A 25,663-nucleotide genomic window follows, 5' to 3' on the forward strand; every position below is an offset into this window, starting at 1 on the left:
CCAGAACTGTCAAGCTTTTTGAGTAGTCCCAACACTTTACCTGTCCAAAAGCACTCCTAGGACCAGTGGGTCCTGCTGCAATTGCCCCTGAAACATTTGTCAAGCTCACTGCAGCCTTCATCAGTTTCACTGAAAGTTGGATTAATGCCTCATTCCTTATCATCTTCACCCACTGACATTTAGGAGGTGGCCTGACGAAGGGTAAGGTCATCAAAGGCAACGGACAAGTCACCTCTTCCAGCCCCAGCTGCAATGCTGATGCAGAAAGAGCAAAGGTGTCTTTCAACCGTGACTAACTTACGTGTCTGTTGGCATGAGGCACCTTAAATGGCCACTAAGGTGATTAACAGAGCAGAATTAGCACAGTGAGCCAGGGGAATTAAGGGCAAAGAGCTGTCCTTAAGCAGATACCATGTCTACATCTGCCAGAGGAAAACCTGCAGGCCCAGAACTCAAGTGGAAGCATAAATAGGAAAGATTAACAAAGTCTCCAATGTTGTACATTGAGTTAAAAAGCTCATGAGGTTCTGTGTGCCCACATGGAGATCATTGAAAGCTCTCTGAGGAGCACAGGAACAAGTGCTAGAGTTCTCACTGCCAAGCTTTCTAGGGACCACCTCCAGCTTCTATTTCAGCTTCCTTTTCACAGCTCCCTCCTCTGAAAGAGTCCCACCTAAAAATCTGTTTTAGGGCTTACTACTACTCCTGCACAAATTGCTGTGAACCACTTCCATCCTACAAGTAACTTCAGTAACCAGACACGCATCAAAGAATCAGCTTTTCCTGTGCAGCTCAGTCCCATATCTTCACCTACAAGAGGAATAATTTCACACATAGAATATACTATTACTTGATAAGTAAGGAGGGGTTGATCTCTTTGGACACTTGCAGTGAAGAGGGGGCTGAAGATACTTTTCTGCTTTCCAAGCTCCACAGTGCACAGGCTTTGCAGCTGCTTTACCACATGTCCCTGTGGCATATATCAGCCCTTCGGGACCTTACTGTCCACTGAGCCCTGTCAACTTAACCTCACCGCAAAGTCAATAATGGCACACTGGAACCTGCTGCTTGACCTAGTCACTCCAGCAGCAGGGGCTAGGTCAAACAGCAGCTGTAGCATTGGTTATCAAGCACTGGAACAGGCTGCCCTGGGAAGTGGTGGAGTCACCATCCCTGGAGGTCTGTAAAAGACATGTAGATGTGGCACTTAGGGACATGGTTTAGTGGTGGCCTTGGCAATGTTAGATTTACGGTTGGACTTGATGGTCTTGAAAGTCTTTTCTAACTTAAATGATTCTATTTCACTGTTTGTTGGGAGGTATTTGTTACTTAGCTTAAATAAGTAGGTTTAAATAGTTTGAGTCACTTAGAGTTACAGTATAATGTACTGTTTGCCCAGCTTCACTTGCTTAGTATGAGCAGCCAGATTTATTGAAGCCGTGGGCCCTAAGCTGTGACTTTCACCCAGACATGCTTTCAGCTAGAATAGAGTTAGTTTTCATAGTAATTTTCCTATAAGCTGCTGCAATGCTGTGGTTTGTCTTCACTGGGAGAAGAATGTTGTTAACACACTGATGTTTTAGTTGTTGCTAGTCGTGTTTATCCTAGGTCTAGGACTTTAGCATCCCATGCTTTGGTGATAAGCTAGTGCACAAGAAGCACAAACCAGAATATAAGAAAAGCTACAGCCATCAGCCGAAGCTGCATCTCAACATGATAAGAACAGATGACAGCCTGCCTGTACGAAGACACAGAAAGAATCCAAGAAGGGGTTAGAAGATCCCAGACCAACAAAATCCCTGTTGGACTAAAAAGATGCCTGAGGGATGGGTCCATAAATCATAAGGGTATGATTGCCCAGGGGTTTCTTTCTTGAATCATGGAATAGTTTGGGTTGGAAGGGACTTTCTAATCCAACCCCCCTGCAATGAGCAGGGACATCTGGAACTAAATGGAATGCTTGGGCAGCAGCTTCTCCCCTAACACTGCTGAACTGATTTCGATTCCAGCCACAGAGCAAGCAGGAAGGCATCTTGCTATCCAATTTCTCTCTTACAAATAGGAATTACCCCCACTGGGGACTTGTTTTGGCTTCTGACAGTCTTGCAGATGTTATGCAAACCAGCACAAAGTCCATCTGCCTTAACAGGTTGGTCAACCTTCCATCTTAGCCCCATAACCCTTGCACAAACATGGCCATATTGACATGATAAACAGCAAAACTGACCTCTTGGGTTCCAGCACCTGTGGCACCACAGGGATTGCTCCTATAAGGAATGTCTGCCTTGGCAGGGCTGACCAGCCCTCAGCGCCACGTGCACGTTTATAGTTGTGCCAGGACATTGACTTCTTCCTGGTAGGGCCATGCTCCCTGAATGCCCAAAATGAATGGAATTTCCCCATAGCTGACACAGAGCTGCAGTAATCCTCACCAGTTTGGTAGATTCACCATAAAGGAAGGTTATTAGTTATCATGAAAGCTTTGAAATAGCTGACTCTTTTGAAGCCACCTGCTTACCTTTTACCTTCCCCCTGTCTGCACCTGAAGCAAACAGAAATGTTTCACTTGTTGGTTCCTGGAAACATCCATCTCTCTGTGCACGTGGGGACAGCCTGACCGACCGTGCAACAACAGCCTGATTTACAGCCCTGTGCAAACCTGGAGTAACTTTGAGGGCAGGGTAAAGGACAGGACCATCAGACCCAGGAATTGCCATGAGCAACCAAATCTCTACATCTCTTATGCTGGTTTCTCTCTTCTTGCTATTCAAAACTCTCCTAGATTCTGCAATAAGCATGTATTAACATCTAAGTATCTAAAAGCACCTCATTGTGCACAATACTAACCTCCATCAGAGATATAAACCATCCCTTTTCTCTTCCAAACACAAACTCCATTGCAGTCCTGGTTAAGATGCCTCATCCTGGACCTGCAGACCCTTATCATCCCAGCTATGAATACACTCACAAATGCTCAGAGCCCCACATACAGGTAGAACAAATGTATCAAGTACACACACACACCTTATCAGTCCTACTAGAGCTCAAGATAGAAGTGGTGGGCCCCAAATATCCATCTCATGGTTGAAACTAATCATCTCCCAGTTTAATGGATAGGAGAATTGAAGCTCCAAGACAGGCAACTGAACTGGCACCCACCAGGATAATCTACACTGAAACCGGTGCAGGAAACAGCCACAGGAAGATCTCTGGTTCCTTTTGCTGTAACTGCCAGGCTATTTGTGTTTTGGTGCCAAGCCAAAATGCCTCACATCCTGCAAATTTGGTTACTGACAACACTAACAAGGAGCAGAAGCTGTTCATGAAGATGATGATGGCACAATGGATATACTATCAAGCTATGTGTACATTTGTCCTGGTGCATCTATAGTACTACTGCAAACCATCGTTTCTCAAGTTGGCCAAGCCTCTCTGCATGAATTGTCACAGAGATGACTGAGGAGCACTGTCCTACACAGCACAGCCTTGCCTGGTCCTACAGTTAGCAGTTACTAGGGCATCTGCAGGGCAAACAGGCACTCTGGTCCCGTTTGCCCTTTCCCTCATCAGCTCCAAAAAGAGGTCAAGGTCACACACAGAGGCTTTTATGCTTACAGAGCCTGAGAACGCAAGGGGGATTGCACAAAGGCTGGTTTATGGGCACAGAACTCCAGACGTGATGTAAGATCACGTTTAGACTTTATGGCAGAGAAAGGGATAGAGGAAGGAGAGAGGAAGGGAAGCAAAATCCTTCTCAAAAGGTTTTGCTTGTTGTGTTTCAAGCAAGCCAAACACATTACAATGTTCTTTGAAACTCTTTGAAGCTCTTTTTTGGCCCAGGACAGGCTGGCAGGCCCTACACTGTGAGGGAAACAGGCACAAGGAGGAATGCTGTTTGTACAGCAGCACATACAAGAGGACCCAAAGGCTCTGTTCAGTGGATATGGAGAGGGTCTGGCAACTGGACCATGGTTTATTTCTGAGAGGTAAAACAGCAGGAAGGCTCTGGTGGAAGAGATAGGCAGGCAGGGATATGGGACAGGGTGATGTCTGCTTAGACCATAGAAGCTTAGGAGCCAACCTCATGGTTCAGCTCCCAGCCACATGAAAGTTTCCCAACAGCAATCCCTACTGACTCCAGTGAGGACATTACACCTAAAGACCCAGAGAGCAAAACATTTACAGTCTCTTACCTGGCCATTGCTTTTTAATGTTGCTCTGGCTTATCCAAGAATCCCTTAAAGAAATCCAAATCCTTTCTTTCCACATCACAGACATGTTCTCCAGTTACCTAAGGAAAACAGCACTCATCTAAGACCAGTTCCCACTGCCAGCAGTGGAGGAAGGCTGCAGAAATACACATACCAAGAGGCTGCAGAAGACGGGTCAGCGGGCCTGGTGCCTCCACACAGGCAGGAGCAGAAGCGAAGCAGGACCATGGAGATGCTCCATTCTTGCAGGGTGGATACGGAGGGAGGACAGTTCCTGCCTGGTCTGCCTGCGCCCTCTTGTGGCTGCCTAGGCACGCTGCACAGTGTAGGACCAAACCAGAGAGGCTGCTCTCCTTTAAGGATCAGAGAATTCCAGATTGGTTTGTGTTGAAAGGGAGCTTAAAGCTCATTCAGTTCCAACTCCAACCCCTTCCACTGGAGCAGCTTGCTCTAAGCCCCTGTGTCCAATCTGGCCTTGAGCACTGCCAGGGATGGGGCAGCCACAGCTTCTCTGGGCACCCTGTGCTAGTGCCTCAGCACCCTCAGATGAATCATTTCTTAAACACTGTAAACATCTACGCTACCATCAGTGAACCATGTTTCTCTAGCAACAGCCATTTGAAGCATCAGAGCCCCTCCTGTATCCATTCATGATTACCACAGGTGGAGTTACCTAGCTTTCCTCAGTTCCTCCTCATCAGAGCAGTGAGGGAATTTATCCTGGAGATTCTTCGGTTACTTGTTAATAATAGACTCTGCAGGATTAAAATAAAATAAAAATAATATAAAATCTATAAAGAAAAATAAAAATAAAATAAAAATAAATAAAACCAATAATAATATATAATAAATCAGTTTCTGAACACAGCTCCCTATTCACAACCCAGCTGCTTAACACAATACATCTCAGGAGCCAAAAAGCACAGAGCAACTTTACAGTTACCTGAGCACAGGCAGCAGCCCATTCTAGACCCATCAGGGAAGGGATGTGCAGACACAGCTCTGAGTTTGGCAGGATAACCTTTCCAATAACTCCATCCTATCAGCTGCTGGTCCTGGTGGCTGCTACCTATTCCCTGAAGCCTCCCGTCCATCCCAGGTGCTCTGGCCCTCCTGGTGGCTCTCTGCTTTGCTCACAGGCAGGATGGGCAGACACCACCAGAGCTGTCCCTGCTCTGCAATCACCATTTGGTTTCCTCCTTCATGTCTGGATGACTTGGCTGCCGCATCCCTGCAGTGTTCAAGGGCAGGCTGGACACAGGGGCTTGGAGCAACCTGCTCTAGTGGAAGGCGTCCAAGGCCCTGGCAGGAGGCTGGAATCAGATGAGCTTTAAGGTCCCTTCCAGCCTAAACCATTCAATGATTCTATGTAGAAATACCCATGGAAGAACTCTGCTCACTACCAAAACAGTCACTTAGTCCCTGGGTGAAGTCAGGGAGCAACCAGCTATCAAAGGGGCAAACTGATGAAGAGAAGCACTAAAATCCCACTCCCTTCAGACAAATAGTGGCAGAAGCACAATGCCAGCAGAGCACAATGCCAGCAAACCTGATTCTTCTCTTGGCTACCAAACATGGATGCCCCAAGAAACCCAACCCAACCCTAGAACTGCAACCAGACTTTTAAAGAGGTTAATAGCAAAAGTTTATTTTCCTGTAATAAAGAGCAGGGTGCAACCATCCCGCTGTTAACGGAGTGACTTCATATTAATCTACAAATTGCTGTTTTGTTTTAAATGGAAGACAACCTTATACAATGCTTTTCTTCAACTCCTTTCATCTCAAAGTGCTTTACAAAGTGACACCAGGGGCAGGGGGAATAGCCCTCAAACCAAAACATCTACACAGAAAGATCATCCCATTCCCAGTGCTGCAATGCAGCAGCAAATGGCACAGGACATGTAGAGATCAGATCAGGGGGAACAGATACAAGGAGAAACTGACAGGCACAGGATTTACCTGAGCTGGAATGTGCAGCTGGGAAAGGATACTTCTAGTTTCTCCTCTGGAAAAGCTGATGTTAAAGTGCTACAGGTCCGCAGACACCATCAAAAGATGCAGGCTTACCACTAGCTCAAGACCCAGCCAGACTCTTACCCAAAGATGCATTCCCCAGACTTTTACTCCACATTAGAAATATACTCCTTTGTTGAAGAACAGCAGATGTATGCACTCATCTAGCTAGGGTGAGCAGCATGAGTTGGGGCACTCAGCTTTGGGAAGCAGAACTGAGATGTTCAGAACCCAGTCTTGGACGTCAGCCCTTTCCAAGCTGAAGGAGATGGATTCAATACTCGCATATATTGTGGAATGTGTCCTCTCAGCTCTGGGGATGTCAAGTTTCACATGGCTACTGAACCTTGGCAAGCAATACCATGTGCCAGTATAGCTATAAGGAGCAACCCAGCACCATCCTGAGTGTGCTCAGTGACAGCAAAGCTTGTGCTCATGGGGGTCTTCTACAGGAAGGTTTTCTCAGCTCTGCTGTGAAGCTCTTCTTGTATTAGATTCCAAACCAGAACTTTCACCTTCCCTGTCTATTTCTCCCTTTACTGAACAAAACACAGCATATTTTTAACACTGACGATACAGAGTTCCTACTGTAGCATCTTTCAGGAGAGGATGAAACTTAATGGAGCTGAGGATGGTGATGTGGTTCTGGACACCAACTTGCTAAGATGAGAGTTATGCTGATGGCAGAGGGACAGTCAAGACTGCAGAAATGCCACATGACATGAAAACCCCAGGGTAGATGGTGGATAAGCAGATTCCAGAGTCACTGAAAAAAAGGCTAAATTGGCTACAAAACCCTGTCATGGCTTTAACACATCCCTGTACAGACAAGCCTGGGTCTGAGGCTCACACTGTAGCAGGCCTCCAGCAGCTTTAATGACATCCCTCCCAGAACATTTTGAGGCATACAGGAACCACAGCCACATCCCTCATGTGCACAAAAAGATGTCTCAGATCTCCTCGTTGGGGATGGCAGCCCAGAAGCTGGGTTTCTCAGTGGACATGCATGTCTAGGTATAATGCCATACAAGGGAGGCCTCAGGACTGCCCAGCCTGGGCATGCTACTTCTGGAGACATGAAGAACCCAGCCTGGGACCACGGTTTTTATCTAAACAGGGGGAACAGCACTGCCCAAAGCTCCCTCAGAGCAGGAACACCTCCAAGGCATGTTTGTGAGTGAGGTTTCTAAGAGTACCATGGGGGTATTTCTGCACCAAGGACTGTCATAGGACACCAACACATCAAGGTCTGCATCTGCCTGTGGCAACTGCAGCAGAGTTTCTAAAGCAGGAGAAAACATCCTGCACTGACTGCAGCCAAGCTGAGAGTTATGGCTTTCCCAGCTCACTTTCTTCTGCTGAAGGCCTCAGGTGCACAGCTCTGGCCCCTGCTCTGCCTGTTCCCCCAGTCTAGATCACCCCATGCCACATTGCAAGCTAAAACCAGAAACAAATCCCTCTTTGTGACTCAGTTGGCAGAAAGCTTCTCTTGCAGGCTCCTTTAGAAGGAGCAAGGAAGTACTTGGAAACAGGCTGTTCATGGCTCTCCATAAGATTATTGTGTGCTGCTGGCATTTACAAGGCCATTAGTGGTCAGCAGGACCTAAGTGTATGGCTGGGCACAGCACCCTCCACCCCAAAGAATGAGTGGATCACATGGACAGAACAGCCAGCATCTGTCCTGAAAGATTTGCTTACGAAGAAGGTCCAGGACTCCTGCCTTGCCCAGGGCTGGCCTCAGGTTATGCCAAAGCAGCTTGCATATAAAAACAAAAGTTTAAAACAAACACATGGATATACACTGCATATAGGAGACTCCATAGAGGACAGTCTATAGGCGGCCACCCCAGAACAGCCAGGCCCAGCCCAGCTCTGAGAGGGTAGCTTGGCAGCTGCAGTCTGCTCATAGTTGGAGATGTGGGACAGCTGAAGTTGGAACTTATGCTTCTTGCTCCTTGATCAGCTTCATGCAGAGAAAGGCGGGGAGCAAGTAAGGCCCGTTGCAGGAGAGGCACTGCATTCGTCTGTTTGGCAGACTACGTTTGACAAGCTGTTCATACAGGACCAGTTTCCTTCCATGCTTAGGCCTCTGTTTACATCTCAGTGGGATAAAACCCAAGTTTGGCCAGAGACATCTCCCTCCGGAGCCGCATGACCTCCCAGTACATCAGCTCCACTGCAAAGCAAAAAGGGTGTGGGGAAGAGAAGGAAAAATCATCACCAAACATCAGTAAGCAATGCACAGCGAGACACCAGCTCATGTTATGCTGTGCTCATAGTGCAGCCCAGCCAGGCTCATCCCCAGAGTGAGGGAAGCAAACACCCAGCAGCACAGGCCCATCAGGTCACCCACCACCAGCTCCATCGCAGGGCAAATTTCCCAACAAGCTGATGAGCAAGGAATAGGTGAATCTATTCCCACTCATGCTTTTCTTTTATCACTTAACCATTTCCAAAGACACAGGGAGTTCAGGGTACCCCAAGTGGCCCCAGTTCCTGTCACACTGAATAGGACCTCTTAATAATAGGACCGAATTCTTCCCAATGGCCCACAGAAGGCATTCCCACCATAGCCAGCTACTATCCCTTCTTACCATCTTGCCTCACCAAGCCCTGCTGGATATAGCGAATGTATGTGAAGAAGTTGCACACCGCTGTGATCTGAGGAAGAGAAGGGAAAGAAGAGTCAGCTATAGGAGGAGAGCTCTTAGTGTTGAGCACCTGAGAAATAGTACTGTGTACCACCAGATGGCAAGAGATAGGAAGAAAGCTGGTTTTAAACAAACCAAAATCAAAATTCTGGGCATCTGCAATCCCATGCCAAGATATTACACTATCCATGAGACACACTGTGGAAGAACTCCAAATACTACTGATGTAAAACGTCAGTAATCACTAAATGTGGCAGCAAAGTCCATGACCTTCCTTCAGAGAGGGCTTATTTGACTGAAGAAAAATCTTTGGAATTAAAGGTTTGTGCAGGGAGGTAAGGACATTAGTGACACATTATGTGAGGCACTGGTACAGGCTGCCCAAGGAAACTGTGGATGTCCCATCCCTGCAGTGTTCAAGGCCAGGTTGGATGGGATTGGAGCAACCTGCTCTAGTGGAAGGTGTCCCTGCCCATGACAGTGAGTTGGAACTGGATGAGCTTTAAGAACCTTTCCAATCCAAACCATTCCATAATTTTATGATTCTATGACTGCTAGTCACTTTAGTGCAAGTGACAAAAATCAGTCAACTTAAGTCCATGCACAAAACGCAACTTTTTGACTCAGAAATAATCACGTTGCAGGATCTCTGATACGTAACTGAGGAAAGAACAAACTTCCAAAATGCTCCATTGAATCGGAGCACCAATGGTAACATTAACAAATCATTCATCTTCTCCCTTCCCTCCAAAGAAAGGACAGCTTGTTCTCCCAACTATTTGAGTCACTGATCTGTACTGGAACAGTAAACAAGGGCCACCATTTAAAGAGCAGAAAATTACTATGTTTTATAAAGGAGAATTAAAACATAATAATAAAGCAAAACAATCAAAGCCCTGTACTGAATCAAACCATGGAAACTGAACACATTGAAGACAGGTTGCCTGAATGAACATAAGGCAGAGCACCGGAGTATGAGGCAGGGCTGGAAACCTGCACCCTTGTCATTGATCAAGAGCTACCTCGACTTCAAGAACAAACTCAACTCCCACAGGTCTCTGCCAGTTTAAGGGCTGACTCTCAGGAGCATCTCCATGTCAGGGCTTGGAACACTGTAGGAGAGCTGAGGCACACTGTGAATGTGAAGGACTTACCCTGGCCCTGCAGGATGGTGAAATGTAGTAGTAATTCCCAGAATCCCCCAGCATGATGCGGTGCTTGCAGGTCCTGGGGAGGCCACTCAGAGCACATTTCCTGCAAGCAAAGAAAGAAACACTTCAGCCTTCACCAATGCACTGCACAGCAATTCAACAGCCTCAAGACTATCCACAGGAGGAGGAAGTGGGAGCTCAGAAGCCAGATCTGTGTCAGTCAGCTGAATAAATAAAATCCCATGGTTGATACAAGCCTTTGGCTCCTAGAAAGATTCCATAAATGGCAAGTTTAAGAGGCCTTAGGCTAAATATCTGGAACCATGAATCATTCCACACCCAAGCAAAGGCTGTATCCTTTCCCTGGCAGACAGCCCAAGACAAATCCACAGAAAAAACATCAAAGAGATGAGGCTGGAGCAGAGTATAACAAGTGTCCTCTGCACATCTCTGTGTTCCAGGCAAGGCTTTTGCTGAAGGAGTTAAACTCAGGTGCTTCAGCTTTCCTGATGGGGCACAAACATGCTGGCTGAGGACCAAACCTAGCCCCAAAACAGGTAAATCCAGCATTTGAGCAGAAATTGCTCATGCTGAGAGCTCAAAACAAGCAACACTGCAGTCTTTATGCCAGACTCCTCTTTACTATCTTGGGCCTGATTTGAACCTACTCTAGTTGAAGCCACATAAAGTGACTTTCTACTTGACTTCCTACTGACTTCATGAAGACTTTCACTGAGACTTGTAGTTTCTATGAACATGTAATTCCTTCTTGCACAGACAGGGAAGAAGCTTGGCTTCACAACTGCAAGGAGATTTCAGATAGTGAAGAAAAATCTTTTCAAGACAGCACAGCTCCCAGGGAGACCACCAAGAGACGTAACCACAAAGGCTGCAGCACACCTCTATCTTCCTGCCATTCCATTCCCTTACTTTTGAGTCAAATGGTTCCCAGCACCAGCCAGTTGCCCTTCCTTTATCACCACTTGAAGCAGTAAAGTAGAATACTGTGCTGCATAGTCATCACCATGTTCCTCAGAGACTTAGTGGTCCTGGGAGAAGTGGGACATCACTCTCCAGCTGCAAAAAATTGCTCTGTGGACCATGGAAGAGGACAAAACACAGGGACAGATGTTTCAGAGATGCAGGATGACTGATATCTCTGTAAACAGGACACTTTAAGAGGCCCCAAATTTGAGCGTTGCCAGCTTGGGCAGGAACTGGAACTTATCCTTTTCTGGTCACAGAACCATAGAATAGTTAGGGTTAGAAAGGACAGTAAGATCATCCAGTTCCAACCCCTTTCACGGGCCAGGACACCTCACACTAGACCATATCACCAAAGGCTCTGTACAATCTGGCTTTGAACACTGCCAGGGATGGAGCATTTACCACTTCTCCGGGCAACCTGTGCCAGCACCTCACCACCCTCACAGTAAAGAACTTCTTTATCTCCAACCTGAACTTCCCCTGTTTAAGTTTGAACCCATCAGCCCTTGTCCTATCATTACAGTCCCTGATGAAGAGTTCTTCTCCAGCATCCTTGTAGCCCCCTTCAGACACTGGAAGCTGTTCTGAGATCTCCACGCAGCTTCTCTTCTCCAGGCTGAACAGCCCCAACTGTCTCAGCCTGTCTCCATATGGGAGGTGCTCCAGCCTCCCGATCATCCTCATGCTGGTCCACAGCATGTCCAAAGTTGCCATAAAAATCAGTGTTTTGCAACTGGGAAACAAAGGGGAACAAATTCCTTTTGGGCATTTACTGCCAATAGCGAGATTCCTTACTGGCCTGTGTCTAGGTGGAAATTAAACAGGGTTAAAAAGTTAGCTTAGTTCAGCTCCAGCCTCAAAGCTTCTAAATGGCACTAAATTAATAACTTGTTAATGGATTAGAGATCTTTGATCACTCACTGAAAAATAAATGCTTCACTTACGTTACAATTTGTGACCGGAACCCACTGTGAAGACATAAAAAAAGAAATCAAAGGAAACCATTAAGGATAAACACAGGATGGGTTGTTCTTGGAACAGGCCTGACACATACTCATGGAACAGTTTGCCTAAAGATGACAGAAAATGCAGAGGAGAGTAGTAGGAAACCTGCATGCCGCATTTACTGTTACAGAAACACCTTAGCTTAGAACATGCTTGAAGGGAGGGAAGAACAAAGAGAGAGAGCCCTGACTGAGCTTAAATTCAGCAGCTGAATAAAATCCCCTATCTTCATATGGAATATCATGTCATATCTGCTAAAGCTCCTCCTCTTTGAGTAAATCTCAAGTTGTTTGTCATATCAGATACACTCACACAAGCTCTGAAGCAGCCATAGCCCCAATTCTGATGGTAAAGTGGGAAAGATGATATGCAGCAAGAGGAGGTATCTTCTGACCTAGACTCAAACCCACCTGGTGCACCATCAAGGCCAAGAGCACAAGGTGAGTTCAAACCTCACAAGATGCAAGAACATGAGATAATCATAGAATTCCAGACTGGTCTGTGTTGGAAGGTACCTTAAAAGCTCATCCAGTTCCAACCCCCTGCCAGGGGCAGGGACACCTTCCACTAGAGCAGCTTGCTCCAAGCCCTGTCCAACCTGGCCTTGAACACTGCCAGGAATGGGGCAGCCACAGCTTCTCCAGGCAGCCTTTGCCAGTGCCTCAGCACTCTGTGGCTCTGACTTAATTCTTTCACCCTAAGTTATGTACAAACACACCTTTAGAGAACATTAAACAAGTTGCTACCTTAAGGGGAAAAAATCCAAACCTCTCCCAAGCGAAGGGCATTAACACATCACTAGGTTATCTCCCAAAACAGTCATCTACAGTACATCAACTGAGCTAATTCCCATTCTCATGGAGCTGAACTACCACTGGTCATAGGCTAAAACACTCAGCTGAGCCCTTTGAACTGTCCAGCTCAACTGAATGAGCAAGGTCTGGCCAAACTCCACTAGACGGTACAAAGAGATGAGTAGCAGAGTAGACAAGAGAGCATAAACATAGTTCCTTACTTTGGGCCACCACACTCTTCTGCTGACACCTTCACCATAGGCAGAGTCTGAGAAGCAACTGGCTCAATGGTGAGTGTATTCTGCTCCACAGCCACTCGCAACAGCTCCGACAGCTGTGGCAAAGAGAAAGCAGATAGGAATGTGCAAAGGTCACCTCCATAAAGGTGTAGCTTTGACGCTGTGCAGTTTTTGTGCTCCTTTTCCAGCACTCACCTCCTGCTTAGTGAAGTCCAGACAAGGTCCTACATCTTCCCGATAAATTCTGTCCAGGAAGGAGCAGGATTTATTCAAGGTTGGAGATTCCTTCCAGGCCTGGAACTCAGCAAATAAAATGGAGTCGACCTGCAGTAAGTGTCCAAGAGGAGTGGGAAGAGGGAAAGTGAGTGGAGAAATACAATATCAAAAGGGTTCTTTTACTATGCAGGTAACCTAACTACAAAGTATCTGCTTTGGCAGCTAGAAAGCCTCAGACACCACAGAAGTGTCTGAGTAGAAGCTGGTTTGCTCCTACCATCTTTCATCTCCCACCCATCAGGAGTTCTGTGCCAGACTGAGACAGTCACAGTGGGCTTATTCTGCCAGGAACCTGCAGGCACCTTTCTATCCCATCTTTCTCCAGGATGAGGCAGCACCACTGCTACAAGAAAGCCACAACACAACCACCAAACAGACCTAGTGCTCACTCAGCTCATGTCAGGAATGATGAGAGCAGCTGAATGACAAAGCACAGTGGTAGTGGCACTCAGGAGGCAGAGCCCTTCTGTAAGGGAAGAATTGCTACAGAAAGGATGAACTGGAAAATGGTATGAATAAACAGCCATCAGCAGGACTACATTCAGTGAGCCCAAGAATGAGCTCACAAGCTATGCCAGCCCTTTAAAGACCACTTCAAGCCCAGAACTCTGGTGTTTGTGGAGTTGCAGAAGTAATGGGAACACCGGGAAGCCATACAGGCTTGCAGAGGCAAGCCGAGTGTAGGAAAAGAGCTCTCTCAAAGGGAACTCAAAGAACAGGAACAGCTTTCCTCATTCTAATATCTGCTCATTTCCTTGGGCTTGCAAGCATTATCACTGCTCAGCGACATGGGACCCAGGACAGAGCTTGCTCCCATCCCCTGTGCCAGCATGAAAGTTATTTCCTCCATCTCTGTCTGGATGGAGAGAGTCTCTGGGACCTGGCATTTAAATCCCGGATGGATCAGCAGCCAAACCACCAACCTGACTGACAGGGCTTCTCCTTAAAAGGCCAGCAAATCCTGTTAAAGCTGGTGAAAGGAAAAACAAAACTGAAGAAACCCTGCTGAGCAACACAAAGAACATGAGTGAAGAAAGCTGAAAATAGGTCTGGGTTCTAGCACATTCATTCTATGCTATGGACACTGCTCACCTGGCACCAGGAGACAGCTTCAGAGCCACAAGATGGAAAAACAAATGGAGAAAAACAAAAAGAAAACAAAATATGGAGGTTAGAATAAAAGGAAGCTGGAACTGAAGGCTGGAAGTGTGAGAGGTAGATGTATCCCACCCATCCCCAGTGCTGACCAGAAAGGTTACCTGCTGCAAGGATGAGGAAGCATCTGCTCCCAAGGCCTGCCAGCTTGGTTCATAGGTGATGTGGATTGCCTTCCCAGGGATGAAACAGAGGAGCAGAGAGAGGAGAGCAGGTAACCCAGACTTCAAGGGCAGAGGAAGAGACAGACAGTGAAGGGAAAGGTTTAGAAAGACAGGCAAGAAAGGGAAGTAACAAACATGAGACAAACCAGAAGATACAAAGAAAGGCTCAAGTCGTCCCTTCCAGGGAACTAAGCACACTGCTTAATACATCAAAGGGTCACAAGCCTCACATTTGTCTTCAGCTTGAGGTGCAAAAAGGGAACAAATTCTGACATTTTTAGGCTCAGTTTAAGATATGGCATGTGCTTTCCACAGAACACCAACTCTCTGAATGCCAGATTCCCTTTTATCACCTCTCACATATGCCATTAAGGAGTTTGAGAAACAGAAATTAACAAGTTAACAAAAAAACCATGCACCCCATCCTAGATACATAAAATTAGTAGTCACTTTGGAATTGCCATTCTAAAGCTCAGGCTATCTGCACCATGCAGAAGTTGCCTACACAAATAACAGGCCCAAATCTGTTCTGACTGGAGGAATAGGTAGCACTGGGAGAGCTCACAGGTCCTTAAAAATATTAAAACCTTTTTCATCCCATCCCTCAAAGTAGCTTCTAACTGACTGCATTTGACTGCAGCTTCCAGCATACCTGGGCTGTTCCATGTTTGACCACTAGAAACCAGGCCTTCACAGTTATCAGACTCATTTTCCTTTGGCTTTCTTTCTCATATAACCTCTGTTCCTCTCTGCCTGTGAATAGTTAAAGGATCTTCATCTCTCATGGCTTCTGCTGTCTCAGGACAATGGCTATAGCCAATGTTGCCTGAAGCATTTCAGCCAAACTCTACCAAGAACACTGCAGAAGCTGACAAGGCACATTCACTGAATCCACTGCCAAAAGCAGACGTTACCAGTGTTGCCAGCACAGTCCTGTTTGGTGAGAGCATTCATTTCACAAGTGGCCGTTCTGCATACGTTCTCACACACGCCGAGTGACTGGGTGCCTTTGTGTCCCCTCAACAATTCTTCAGGCTGCAGCACCCAAGTCGTCACTAGGGAGACATATTCCCCCACCACCTTCTCATTCATTTTCATTCTTGCTCCCCAGGACAGCTGTGAATACATCTGGCTAGCGGAAAGCTCTCAGATGGAAAGGTCCTGCTAGCAGAAAGAAGCATTATTTACACCCATGGTCACAGCAGGTGGGGGGCCATCAAAGGATCACCAAAGGGAATTAAACAGGGTTTGTTTGAAAGATATTTACAAATGCTTTGTATACTTCCCTGCCCAGTTCCTTCCAGTGAGGAAGAAACTAAATATAATTCCACTACGCTCTGCAAAGAAGAGTAAGAACAGTGAAATCCCCAAGAAAGAGCAAGTGACAGAGACTAGAAGTTGATGGAGGTGTCCTGGTGTCCAAGCCAAAATAGGCAGAGAGAAGAAACAACAGCAAATCACACTAGAACAGACGGTGGACTCAACTGCCAAGGTGCAGCAAGCAACTGTCTTCTGCCCAGCAACTCCGGACACATCCACTCTCAGCACTGATAACTACTGAATCTGTCCATGCCCTCCAGGGATCTCCTGGCTGCTTCCTCCAGCAATTGTCCTGATGCAGCCTTCAACATGCTTCTCAGAAGAGGAAATCTCCACAAATGGAAATCCTCCAGAGCTTGCCTCAGCACAAATTTAGGGAACAAGCCACATTACTGCACAAACAGCTTCTCCCAACACTGAAACCACAGAGCTCTCCAGGAAGCCCAAGGCAGAAGCCACACAGCTCCCTGTGCACAGTGACAACAGTGGCTCCAAGGTCAGTGCAGTGAATGGCCCTCACCCACCTCTTTGCACTCACGGCTGACGGGCTCTGGAGTCACATTCTGGCTGCCAGCTGAGACCATTGCACTGCTGGTGCTTTTGTTTCGCCCATGGCCCTTCCGGAAGCCAGCTTTAGAAGGGCTCTGGAGCTGAGGGTGCAGCTCCCGGTTTGGAGAGGAAGGTGTTGATGTGATGACCAGTGTCTTCAGAGCTGTTACCTCTGCCTGCAGCATGTCGATCTGAGGAAACAAGGCAAGAGTCAGCACTTTCAGCACCTCCTGAGCTTGAGCTTGCTGCATTCCACCAAACACTAAAGCTACAGGGATCCAGCTACAATCCCCCGATCCATCTCTCAAAGGGGAGCTGAATCAGCAGGAGGCTGCAAGGATGTTTTTACCCCCTTCAATCAGTGTCTGCTGGAGAGGGAACAGAGCAAATGCAGCATCTCAGAGAGACTTTACTCTCCTCCAGCGAAACAGCACCATGGCCAGGCTGGGCAGGGATAGCACCAACCTAGCATAGAGATCAAGACATAGAAAGTGGAATTCTTACCTTCCCCCGTGCCTCCCTCAGCTGTTTCTCTGATGCCGCCTGTTTAGTGTTTGCTTCTCTCACCATCTTGTGCGCTTCCTGGACCAGAGAGAATTTGAGTCAGCTTGTTGTAGCCCCTAGTCAAAGCCACCAGGCCAGGCCAAAGCTCTGCTGTATCACATGCTCAAGGCAAGCAAGCAGGGGGACAGATATCACTGCTACATCCAAGGGTTTTACTCTGCCGTTTGTGAAGAGCCTTCTCCCAGAATTTCCCAGAGAAGGCTCTGAGTGCCAAAGCCTGGAGTGCATACTTGGCTTAACTAAAGAGTTTAGCTGGCCAAATCCAAGGTCATCTCTTTCACCAATATGGGGTGCTATGAAGAAAGGGAGAAGCAAGTGCCTGCCCCTCCCTGCCCTTGGGAACTGCCTTAAAGCTGAGGCTTTAACATTAGCACCCACCTATGCTAAATCACTGCTGTGGAGCAGTTGTGTCTGCACCCAGTCCAATACCTCTGCGACTCTGAACTTGACTCAGCTTGGCTTCCTGACTCAACCTCAGGCCTGTGCTGTCACTGCAGTCACAGCAGACTTGCTGGTTGATCACTGGACTGTTCTATGACCTTGGTTTCTGTCTGTGGCACTAATCCTGATCCAGACTTGCGGCTCCATGTCTTGGCTCCTCACTGGTGAGGTCACTGGTCTTGCTTGTTACTGCACTTTGCTCCCGCTTCCCTTGCAGATAGGCCAGCCCTCACTGCTCTGGGCATGGCTGCAACACAGCAGGAGCTGTAGCTCAGGTGGAGAACAAATGGCAGAGGCAGCTTAAAAGCATCTCTCACAGGGTGAGGGGAGTGGTGTGAATCCCAATTGGAGCCTCCCTGCTGCCCAAGGCCACCAAACAAAGTGAACAGCCCTCAGCTACATTACCTCTATGTTTACCCTGAGCCCAGGAAACCAAGCCTCCAGGAAGCAGATGCTCTCCTGGCCCTCACACTCAGCACCAGCCTGTGTTTCAAAGGTACAGATTGGCTCTGGCTTTTTCCTTGCTGCTCAGTCAAATCCAGACATTAGAGCTGCTGGTAAATGGGATCTTGCCAGGAAAGAGCTTGGTAAGAATCATGTTACAAGAAATACCCAACCAACAGGTCTTCTGAACAATCACTGGAGCAGAGTATATGAGGACATCCAGCTTATTCCCACTCCAAACAAAGGCTGACACGAGCCAGGAATCATCTCTATTATACAGCAGCTGCTGTCCAGACTACAGAGCACACATGGGATAGGGGCAGAGAGCTATGCTTAGCTCCAGCTATAATCATCCCCACATCTGTTTTTGCTACCAGATGGAGACCCATAACTAATGTGCTCTTTATGCCACCCCACAGCTGCTAGAAGGGGAAAGAAATGCATGTAAATACTCCCCAGGAGAAGTTATAAGCCCCTGCTCTGAGGCTGTGCCCACAGCACTGCCCAGCTCCACTTCTCCAAGTGGGAAAAGAAAAACAGGAGAAAGTAGGAAGCTGTGGGAGGAGACGGCTGGAAGTTCAGGGAAAGCCTGTCTTAAAGGCTTAAAGATGTGAGCTTAGTTTAAGAAATTATGGGAAAAGGAAGAGGGTGGTACCTCAAATAGGCTAGCTGTTAACTCTTCTAGTTCCTGCTCCAGTTGTTCTCTGACTTTTGATAATCTCTCACATTCTTTGTCCTTCAGCTTCAGCTCCTGTTGAGGAAATGGAGAGAGAAACATGAGCTCATAGCAGGCCTCAGTAGTGCTGTGCCTGCCCCCCACTTGTCAATCATAACCTTTCTTTCCACCACAGCATGGATCCCTGTTCTAAGACTCCTGTGTGCCCCACTCCATGTCCCTCCCCAAGTTCTAGCAGGTTTTCCAGGCTGGAATTGCTTATCTGCCATTAGCAGGGAGGCTCCATAGTAAGCACTGCCTGCCTCCAACTGCTTTCTGCAGGAAATTTCCAGGAGGAAATACAGATGTTGGCACAGAGGCTTTGGGTCATGCAACGCATGACCTTGCCCCAAAGCACTTTATGGCCACCTCAGCATAATCTCTGTCCTTTTCTGTCTGCTCCAGACTGTGGCACAGCCATATTCAGACCCTGTTCCCCTCAGCATCACCTCTAGGAATATCCCCACTGCTCAAATCTATGCCACCATCCTCAGTATTCTCACAAACTCTGGGCCTTACTTTTTGTGCTTTGTGCAGCTCTTCCTTCAGGAATTCAGATCCTTTTTCACGGATCTCCACTGAAGAGCTGCGTAGACGTGACACGTTGAGCTGCTCAGTGGACTGGGTCTCATCCACACCTCCAGCATCCTGGCATCCAGTCTCTGGCTCCTCCTTGTTCCCTTTGGACGGCATTAGTGGTTTCCAGTGTCCAATAGCTGGTTGCTTCTGGCTGTCTTCCTCAAAATTGGCCTGGCTGTGGGGTACCAGCACAGTGAAACTTTACATGGGGGTTATTGATAGCCTTCCTCTAACACTCAACACCAGTCTTCACCTCCAGCCTCTCCCAGGCACTCAGGTGAGGCAGGGAAGGTGATGGTGGATGAAGAAGGCAGCAGCAGCTGCACCAGTTCTTTACCCTTTTGGCATGGATTGCTTCCCACCTGGCAACGGAAGAAATGATCTAAAATAAAGACCTTGGGGGCAACCTCCACTCCTATCCTGGGATCTTTAAGAATCACACCAAGTCTAGTTTGAGATGCCCAGCCTGCGCTCCTTTTAAGAGGGCTGGTTTCTCAACAGTGAGTACTCTCTCACAAGTAATTCTGGATGCACAAAACTTAGCAGGCAAAGCAATGCTATTAGTAACTCCTGGCATGTAATCCTTCTCAACCAGCATGTCTCAGATACTATTAACTCAGGATAAAGCAGGAGAAGTAAAGATAGCTACTCCAGGAATCCCATTCTCACCTGCTTTGGAGAGCAACCCTCTGCAGCTGGCTCGTTTAGGATGCCAGTATACACTCAGTAGACCTAAGTTCAGAGACACTCTGAAGCAGAGTAGTAAGGAAAAATGAGTACAACTCTCCCATTCCCTATCGATGTACAGATCTTAATCCCTCCACTACAAACCAACCTTCTTCTCCCTCCCGCCCCTGTTTTGCAGAAGGATCTATTTTTAACCACTGGTTTCCCACAAGAGTCCTCCACAGAGCTCTCTAAACCAGTGTATTTCCATTGAGCTGAAGCCCTGGTTTTTTTAGTTTCAGTGGCTGGCAAGTAGAGATGTACTAGAGAGAAGAAACCAGAAGAGTCACTCAGGACACCTTTTTCCCTAGTGCTCAGTAGGACTTTGTCAACTGTCAGACTAACACAGACCCTGGAAAAAGCCTGATGAATTTAGTAGGCTTTGTAGTTGATGGGGTCTTATGAGAGGAAAATATAGGCTTTATTTCCTGCATGACAGGGCACTGCAATTTTACTGTTGTCTTGAGCATGTGCATCACCCCTTCATGCACTGAAATGTCCTCATGCAGCCACTTGCCCTTTGAAGTCAGCAATCAAGTCTTGCACACATGGAAGCTTTCTATCGTGTCCAGCCACTCAGCAGGACTCACACACTGCACTACAGATTAACCTGCTGCTGGTTATCTCTGGGTCACAAGCCTTAGCTGAGCTGTGGTGCTATCCTCTTCCATGTACAGCACCAACCCCTCCTCCTGCACCCTCCTTCTGGCTACTGCTTCTTGTCCACTACCTTCTCCTGCAGAGAAGCTATCACCTTCTTTTGGTTAGGTTCACTTCCCCTCTCGCCACTCTGTTTTCCTCTCCTAAATTTGCCCTACCTCTTGTATTCCAGCCAGGCCTCCCTCTTCCTCCTCACTCTGACTCCAGCCCCACACTGGGCTTATCTGCTTGGCCATGGGCAGCTCAGAAGAGCCTTGTTCTCCCTTATTTCCCTTTCTACCCACCAAAGCTGTCCAAGAGCAAGTTGTCCACAGTCATCTTCCAAAGAGGGAAAGAAAAAGAAGCTTGCAGCTAATTCAGCTCAGGTACCACAGGAAAGCAGGTGGAAAAGCACACATGGAACACTATTTGAACCCTTGGAAGACAAAGAGCACAAGATCCCTGCTGCAGCGTGATGCCAACTCATGCACCAGAAGGACGGTCATACAGCAGTGTTAAGAACATAGGAAAGGACAGAAACTAACTAATGTCCCATTGACCTCACCTGGTTTCACTGAACATTCACTGTGAAGATCTGGAAAAGGAGGCTCATCCCGGTGATACTACTAGCTTTGGAAGTATGGAAGATAACATAAAAGGGTGTGTTGGGGAAAAGGCAAGAAAATAAAATTGGTTTTGGCCAGAGGAAAAAGGACAGACAGTTCCTCCAAGCAAAGTTCACCTTGAGCTATCCAGCATGCTGGCACTGCTTGATAAAGTGATATGCACAAACATGGAGGGATAAGGCTGACTGAGCAAGCCATGACCAACGGGAACTCCCAAACCGGGCAGGCATCTACAGTTTGAGGTGCAAGAGAGCACAGAAGTGAGAACTATATGGTGTCCAGGGCATGCAGTGCCTGCTCCATCCAGATAGGCTGTTCTGTTGGCACATCTGGTTAATCAGAGGAAAAGTAGAACTGCACAGAAGAAATGAAATGGTTTAGAAAGGTCAAGATTAGCTAACATGCATCACTTACTTACCTAAACAGTGACATCGCTAACAGGATGAGGAGGTCTCCAAAGGCTCCAAACACTGGGAAACGGGAGGAAATACGTAAAAGAATGACCCAAAGGAAGGAATGAAATGCACTATAGGAATGTGGAGATTTAATGAGACCAATTCATGATGTGGATCTGCCACGGGGCATGGGAAGCATGGCAAGCAGAGAGGTCTGTTCAACACTTAAACCATCTCTCAGGTGGCATAGTGGAAGCTCTCTCTGCTGTGGACTTTTGAGATTATACAGAGTAAGCTGCAGAGAACACAGCCCTCCAGGTACTCCTACATTAGAAAGGAAACACATCAGAATGGACTCAGCCAAAACTAGCACCTCCAGCTTCTGTGATCAGAAGGAAGCAACAATCAGAGCGTGGAGGAAAAGCCAGATTCAAAACCAAGCAGCAAAGAAAAGAGACATTTCAACACTCCACTAAACTACTAAGACAGCCAAACTAACTCATACATAACAGGAAGAAAAAAAACCCCGTTGTTTCATTATGACTCTCAAGTTCTCAGATGAAAGTTGTTTGTCTTGGGAGACAGGTATTCCAGTGTATTTCCATGCACCGTGGAAGAAAACCAGAGGTCGCCAAGGAATGAAACAGTCCCACCCACACTTTGTAATGCCAAGGGACCTAAAAAACCTATCCTGAAAAATCATTTCTATGATGGAATAGTGCATTCTCTGCCAACAGAATCCCCACAGGGCCCTTGGCTATGCTGGCTCCTGCTCAGCCAAGCCTCATCTCCAGTGTCCAGCTGGGGCTTTGAATTACAAACCTCCAGAGACCAAAGGACCACCGTGTACAGGCACACTCTTGCTACTGCTGCTCTGTCGGCAGTCTTTCATGGAAAAATGTAAAATATCCTAAATGTCCCACACTGACACAAGAAACGCAAACTTGTACAAAAAAACCCCAAACCATAAAACAACCCCAACAACGCTCTAAAGCTGGTTTCTGTAGAAAAAGCAAAAAAATGTGCAGGATCTGCACTTTTTCCAGCGGGCCCCACATGTTCCTGCAGTGCTGATCTGACGGGGTTATTTCCCTTACAAACAGCCCCGTGAGTCTCTCCAGGTTAAACTCTTGCCCTCCAGCTTGCAAAGAGGACCTGAGTGCTCCATCCAGATGGGACAGACCTCTGACTGCTGCCATCCTGCACCACCACGAACCAGCATCTCTCACCACCCCACTAAGAGCTCGGTAAAGTGCAACTCAGGAGCTTTAGGCAGAACACACAGCAGCATTTTACTATAGCTTAACACGTAACTTCTATATCTGCCTCAGCAATCACCCACTGTGTCCCTACACCTGAGGGCTGCTGATGGACACGATATATCCTTATTCTGTCACAGAATCCCAGACTGGTTATTGTGGGAAGGGACCTTAAAGCTCATCCAGTTCCAACCCCTTGCCAAGGGCACGGACACTTTCCACTAGAGCAGCTTGCTCCGTCCAGCCTGGCCTTGAACACTGCCAGGAACGGGGCAGCCCGTCTCCCTTCTTGACTTCCACACAACCACAGGCACAACCACAGCTGCAGAGCCCGGAGACCGGAGAAGCCGTCAGATTTAGGGCTGCAAGGACACGAAGCGCTAACAACCACCACAGCAAACCCAATGGAAGCCCGATGGGATCCTCAGACACCCCGGTCCCAACACCCGCGTCCAGCCCAGCCCGGCCCCGCGGAGCCACCGGCTCCCTCCTTACCCCGCTCGGGGGGCGGTAGGCCCGGGTACCACACACCGCAGGCCCGCAGCGCCCAACCGCCTCCCCTTAGGCTCCACCGCTAACGACCGCCCCTCCGCCCTTCGCTCGCAGCCCGGCTCCCCGACCTACCCCCGCCGCATGCTGGGTCCCGCCGCCGCCGCTCAGGGTGGAGGAGTTGCTGCCGCCGCCCCCCCCATGCCCGGAGCCGGCCCCGGCGCTCAGGCACCGTCTGAAGGACGCGCTCCCGGGAGTGGGGGGGGAACCGTGATAGCGGTGCGCCTGCGCAGTGCTGCCCCGCAGGCCCGGGAAGGAGGAGCGGGGGGAGGCCCGAGGGGGGGGACCGTGGAGTCATAGGATGGTTCGGGTTGGAAGGGACCTTAAAGCTCATCCAGCTCCAACCCCCTGCCATGGGCAGGGACACCTTCCACTAGAGCAGCTTGCTCCAAGCCCCTGTGTCCAACCTGGCCTTGAACACTGCTAGGGATGGGGCAGCCACAGCTTCTCTGGGCACCCTGTGCCAGCGCCTCAGCACCCTCACAGGGAACAACTTCTTCCTTATATCCAACCTAAATCTTCCCTATTTCAGTTTTAACCCATTACTCCTTGTGCTGTCACTGCAGAGACACCCTCGCTGCGATGCTGAAGCAGCAGTATGCACAAGTGGATGGAGGTGTGTGCTCAGCCGGGGTTCAAACTGAGCCAGCTCCCATAAACACACCATCCCTCCCTGGCGCGCTTCATCCCTCCCCAGCACGGAGCGTGCCCTCTTGCTCCGGCTGAAACAGCTCAATGGGCTCAGTGGGTGGCTGGACAGGGGTGAGAAAGCCTAATGAAAGGCTGTTGGGTCAAGATAAGGACAAGGAGAATGCTCAGCAGTTACTGTCATGGGCAATACAGCCTCAGCTTTGGGAAGGGGGCTTAATTTATTACCAATCAAATCAGAGAACAATAATAAGAAATAAAAACTGAATCCTAAAAGACCTTTTCCCCATCCTTGCCTTCTTCCCAGGCTCAACTTCACTCGTGATTTTCTCCGCCTCCTTCTCCAGAGCAGCACAGGCGGATGAGGGTTGCGGTCAGTCCCTCACACTCTATCTCTGCTTCTTCTTTGTGCTCAGTGGGAGCACTCCTCACACTCTTCCCCTGTTACAACACTGGGTCCCTTCCACAGGAGACAGTTTGAAATGGACTGCTCCAACATGAGTCCTTCCCACAGGCTACGGTTCTTCACCACCACGAGCTCAGAAGTCCTGCCAGCAAACCTGCTCCAGTGTGGGCTTTCCACAGGGTCACAGCCTCCTTTGGACATCCACCTCCATCCCCATGGAGAGTCCTCCGTGATCTGCTTCACTGTGGACCTCCATGGCCTCCCTCACCATGGTCTGCACCATAGGCTGCAGGGAAATCTCTGTTCTGATGCCTGGAGCACCTCCTTCCCTCCTTCTGCTCTGACCTTGATGCCTGCAGAGTTGTTTTCTCTCACATATTCTCACTCTCCTCTCCCATTGCAATTGCTTTGTGCAGTTTCACCCCCACTTCTTAACTGTGTTATCCCAGAGGTGCTACCAACATCACTGCCACTCAAACCCAATACAGTGAGGGAATCTGGGATGTAAAAAAGTGATAATACCCAGGAAGGTGAAAGGATGGGTGAAACCTGGCCAAGAGGAGAAAGTCTTGCTAGTGATGGGCAGCAGCAGGACTGGACCAGGATTTTTAAAGTCCCCATTCATGGAAAGCACTGGGCTTCCCACAACCTGGTGTGAATGAGACAATTCAGTCTCCTTGTTACTGAGCTTTGAACACTGGATACTGCAGTTCTGGTTTTTAGCTGGCTCATCCTTCCAGGAGGCTGAGGGAGCAGGGCAGCTCTCCCAGCAACTGAGAGCAGTCATGTGTTTGCACTGATTTACACCCTCTCTGCAAAGCAGTGGGAACACACCGTTCCCAGCCCACCCATTTTACCTCCTACATCACCAGCTGTGCATGGAGGAGCCTCACTGCCCAGGGCACACTCATCCCAAAAGCTTTTTCCTCCCTTGCCCTGCTTTGCTAGCACAGTGAGGCAAAAAGGCTCAGCTCCAGGTGATTCCTGGGGCATTTGGAAATGACTGATCAACTCCACAGCCTGTTGCTGAAATCAGGAGGAGCTACAGTTCTAGGTAGCTCACCTAGGGCATCCCTACAGGTATAGAGACAACTGCAGTGCTGTGAGGTTCCCACCTCCCAGCATGTGCTCCAGGGCATGTCTGCCTGCTGGGAACA

At 48.2% G+C, this 25,663-nt stretch overlaps 1 protein-coding gene across 7 annotated transcripts; it reads right to left on the minus strand.

The window, feature by feature from the left end:
• Positions 1-7,058: 7,058 nt before the first annotated feature.
• RAB3IL1 (RAB3A interacting protein like 1) lies at positions 7,059-23,801 on the minus strand. Of its 7 annotated transcripts, none has more exons than XM_080618676.1 (12): positions 23,528-23,796; positions 21,668-21,719; positions 19,199-19,457; positions 18,620-18,715; positions 17,020-17,097; positions 16,491-16,706; positions 13,247-13,375; positions 13,034-13,146; positions 11,958-11,981; positions 10,030-10,129; positions 8,819-8,885; positions 7,059-8,400 (listed from the first exon to the last, which is right to left on the minus strand). In XM_080618676.1, exons 1-12 carry the CDS (start codon positions 23,784-23,786, stop codon positions 8,318-8,320), a joined length of 1,476 nt encoding a protein of 491 aa, XP_080474802.1. In that variant the 5' UTR covers positions 23,787-23,796; the 3' UTR covers positions 7,059-8,317. The 7 variants fall into 7 exon arrangements, with proteins under 7 accessions (XP_080474802.1, XP_080474803.1, XP_080474807.1 ...); XM_080618677.1 differs by having other exon boundaries at positions 19,199-19,433; positions 23,528-23,792; XM_080618681.1 differs by lacking the exon at positions 23,528-23,796 and adding an exon at positions 23,399-23,456 and having other exon boundaries at positions 19,199-19,433.
• Between the last annotated feature and the right edge of the window lie 1,862 nt (positions 23,802-25,663).

The sequence above is a fragment of the Psittacula echo genome (assembly GCF_963264785.1).
Source record: "Psittacula echo genome assembly, chromosome: 5".
Classification (NCBI taxonomy): domain Eukaryota; kingdom Metazoa; phylum Chordata; class Aves; order Psittaciformes; family Psittacidae; genus Psittacula; species Psittacula echo.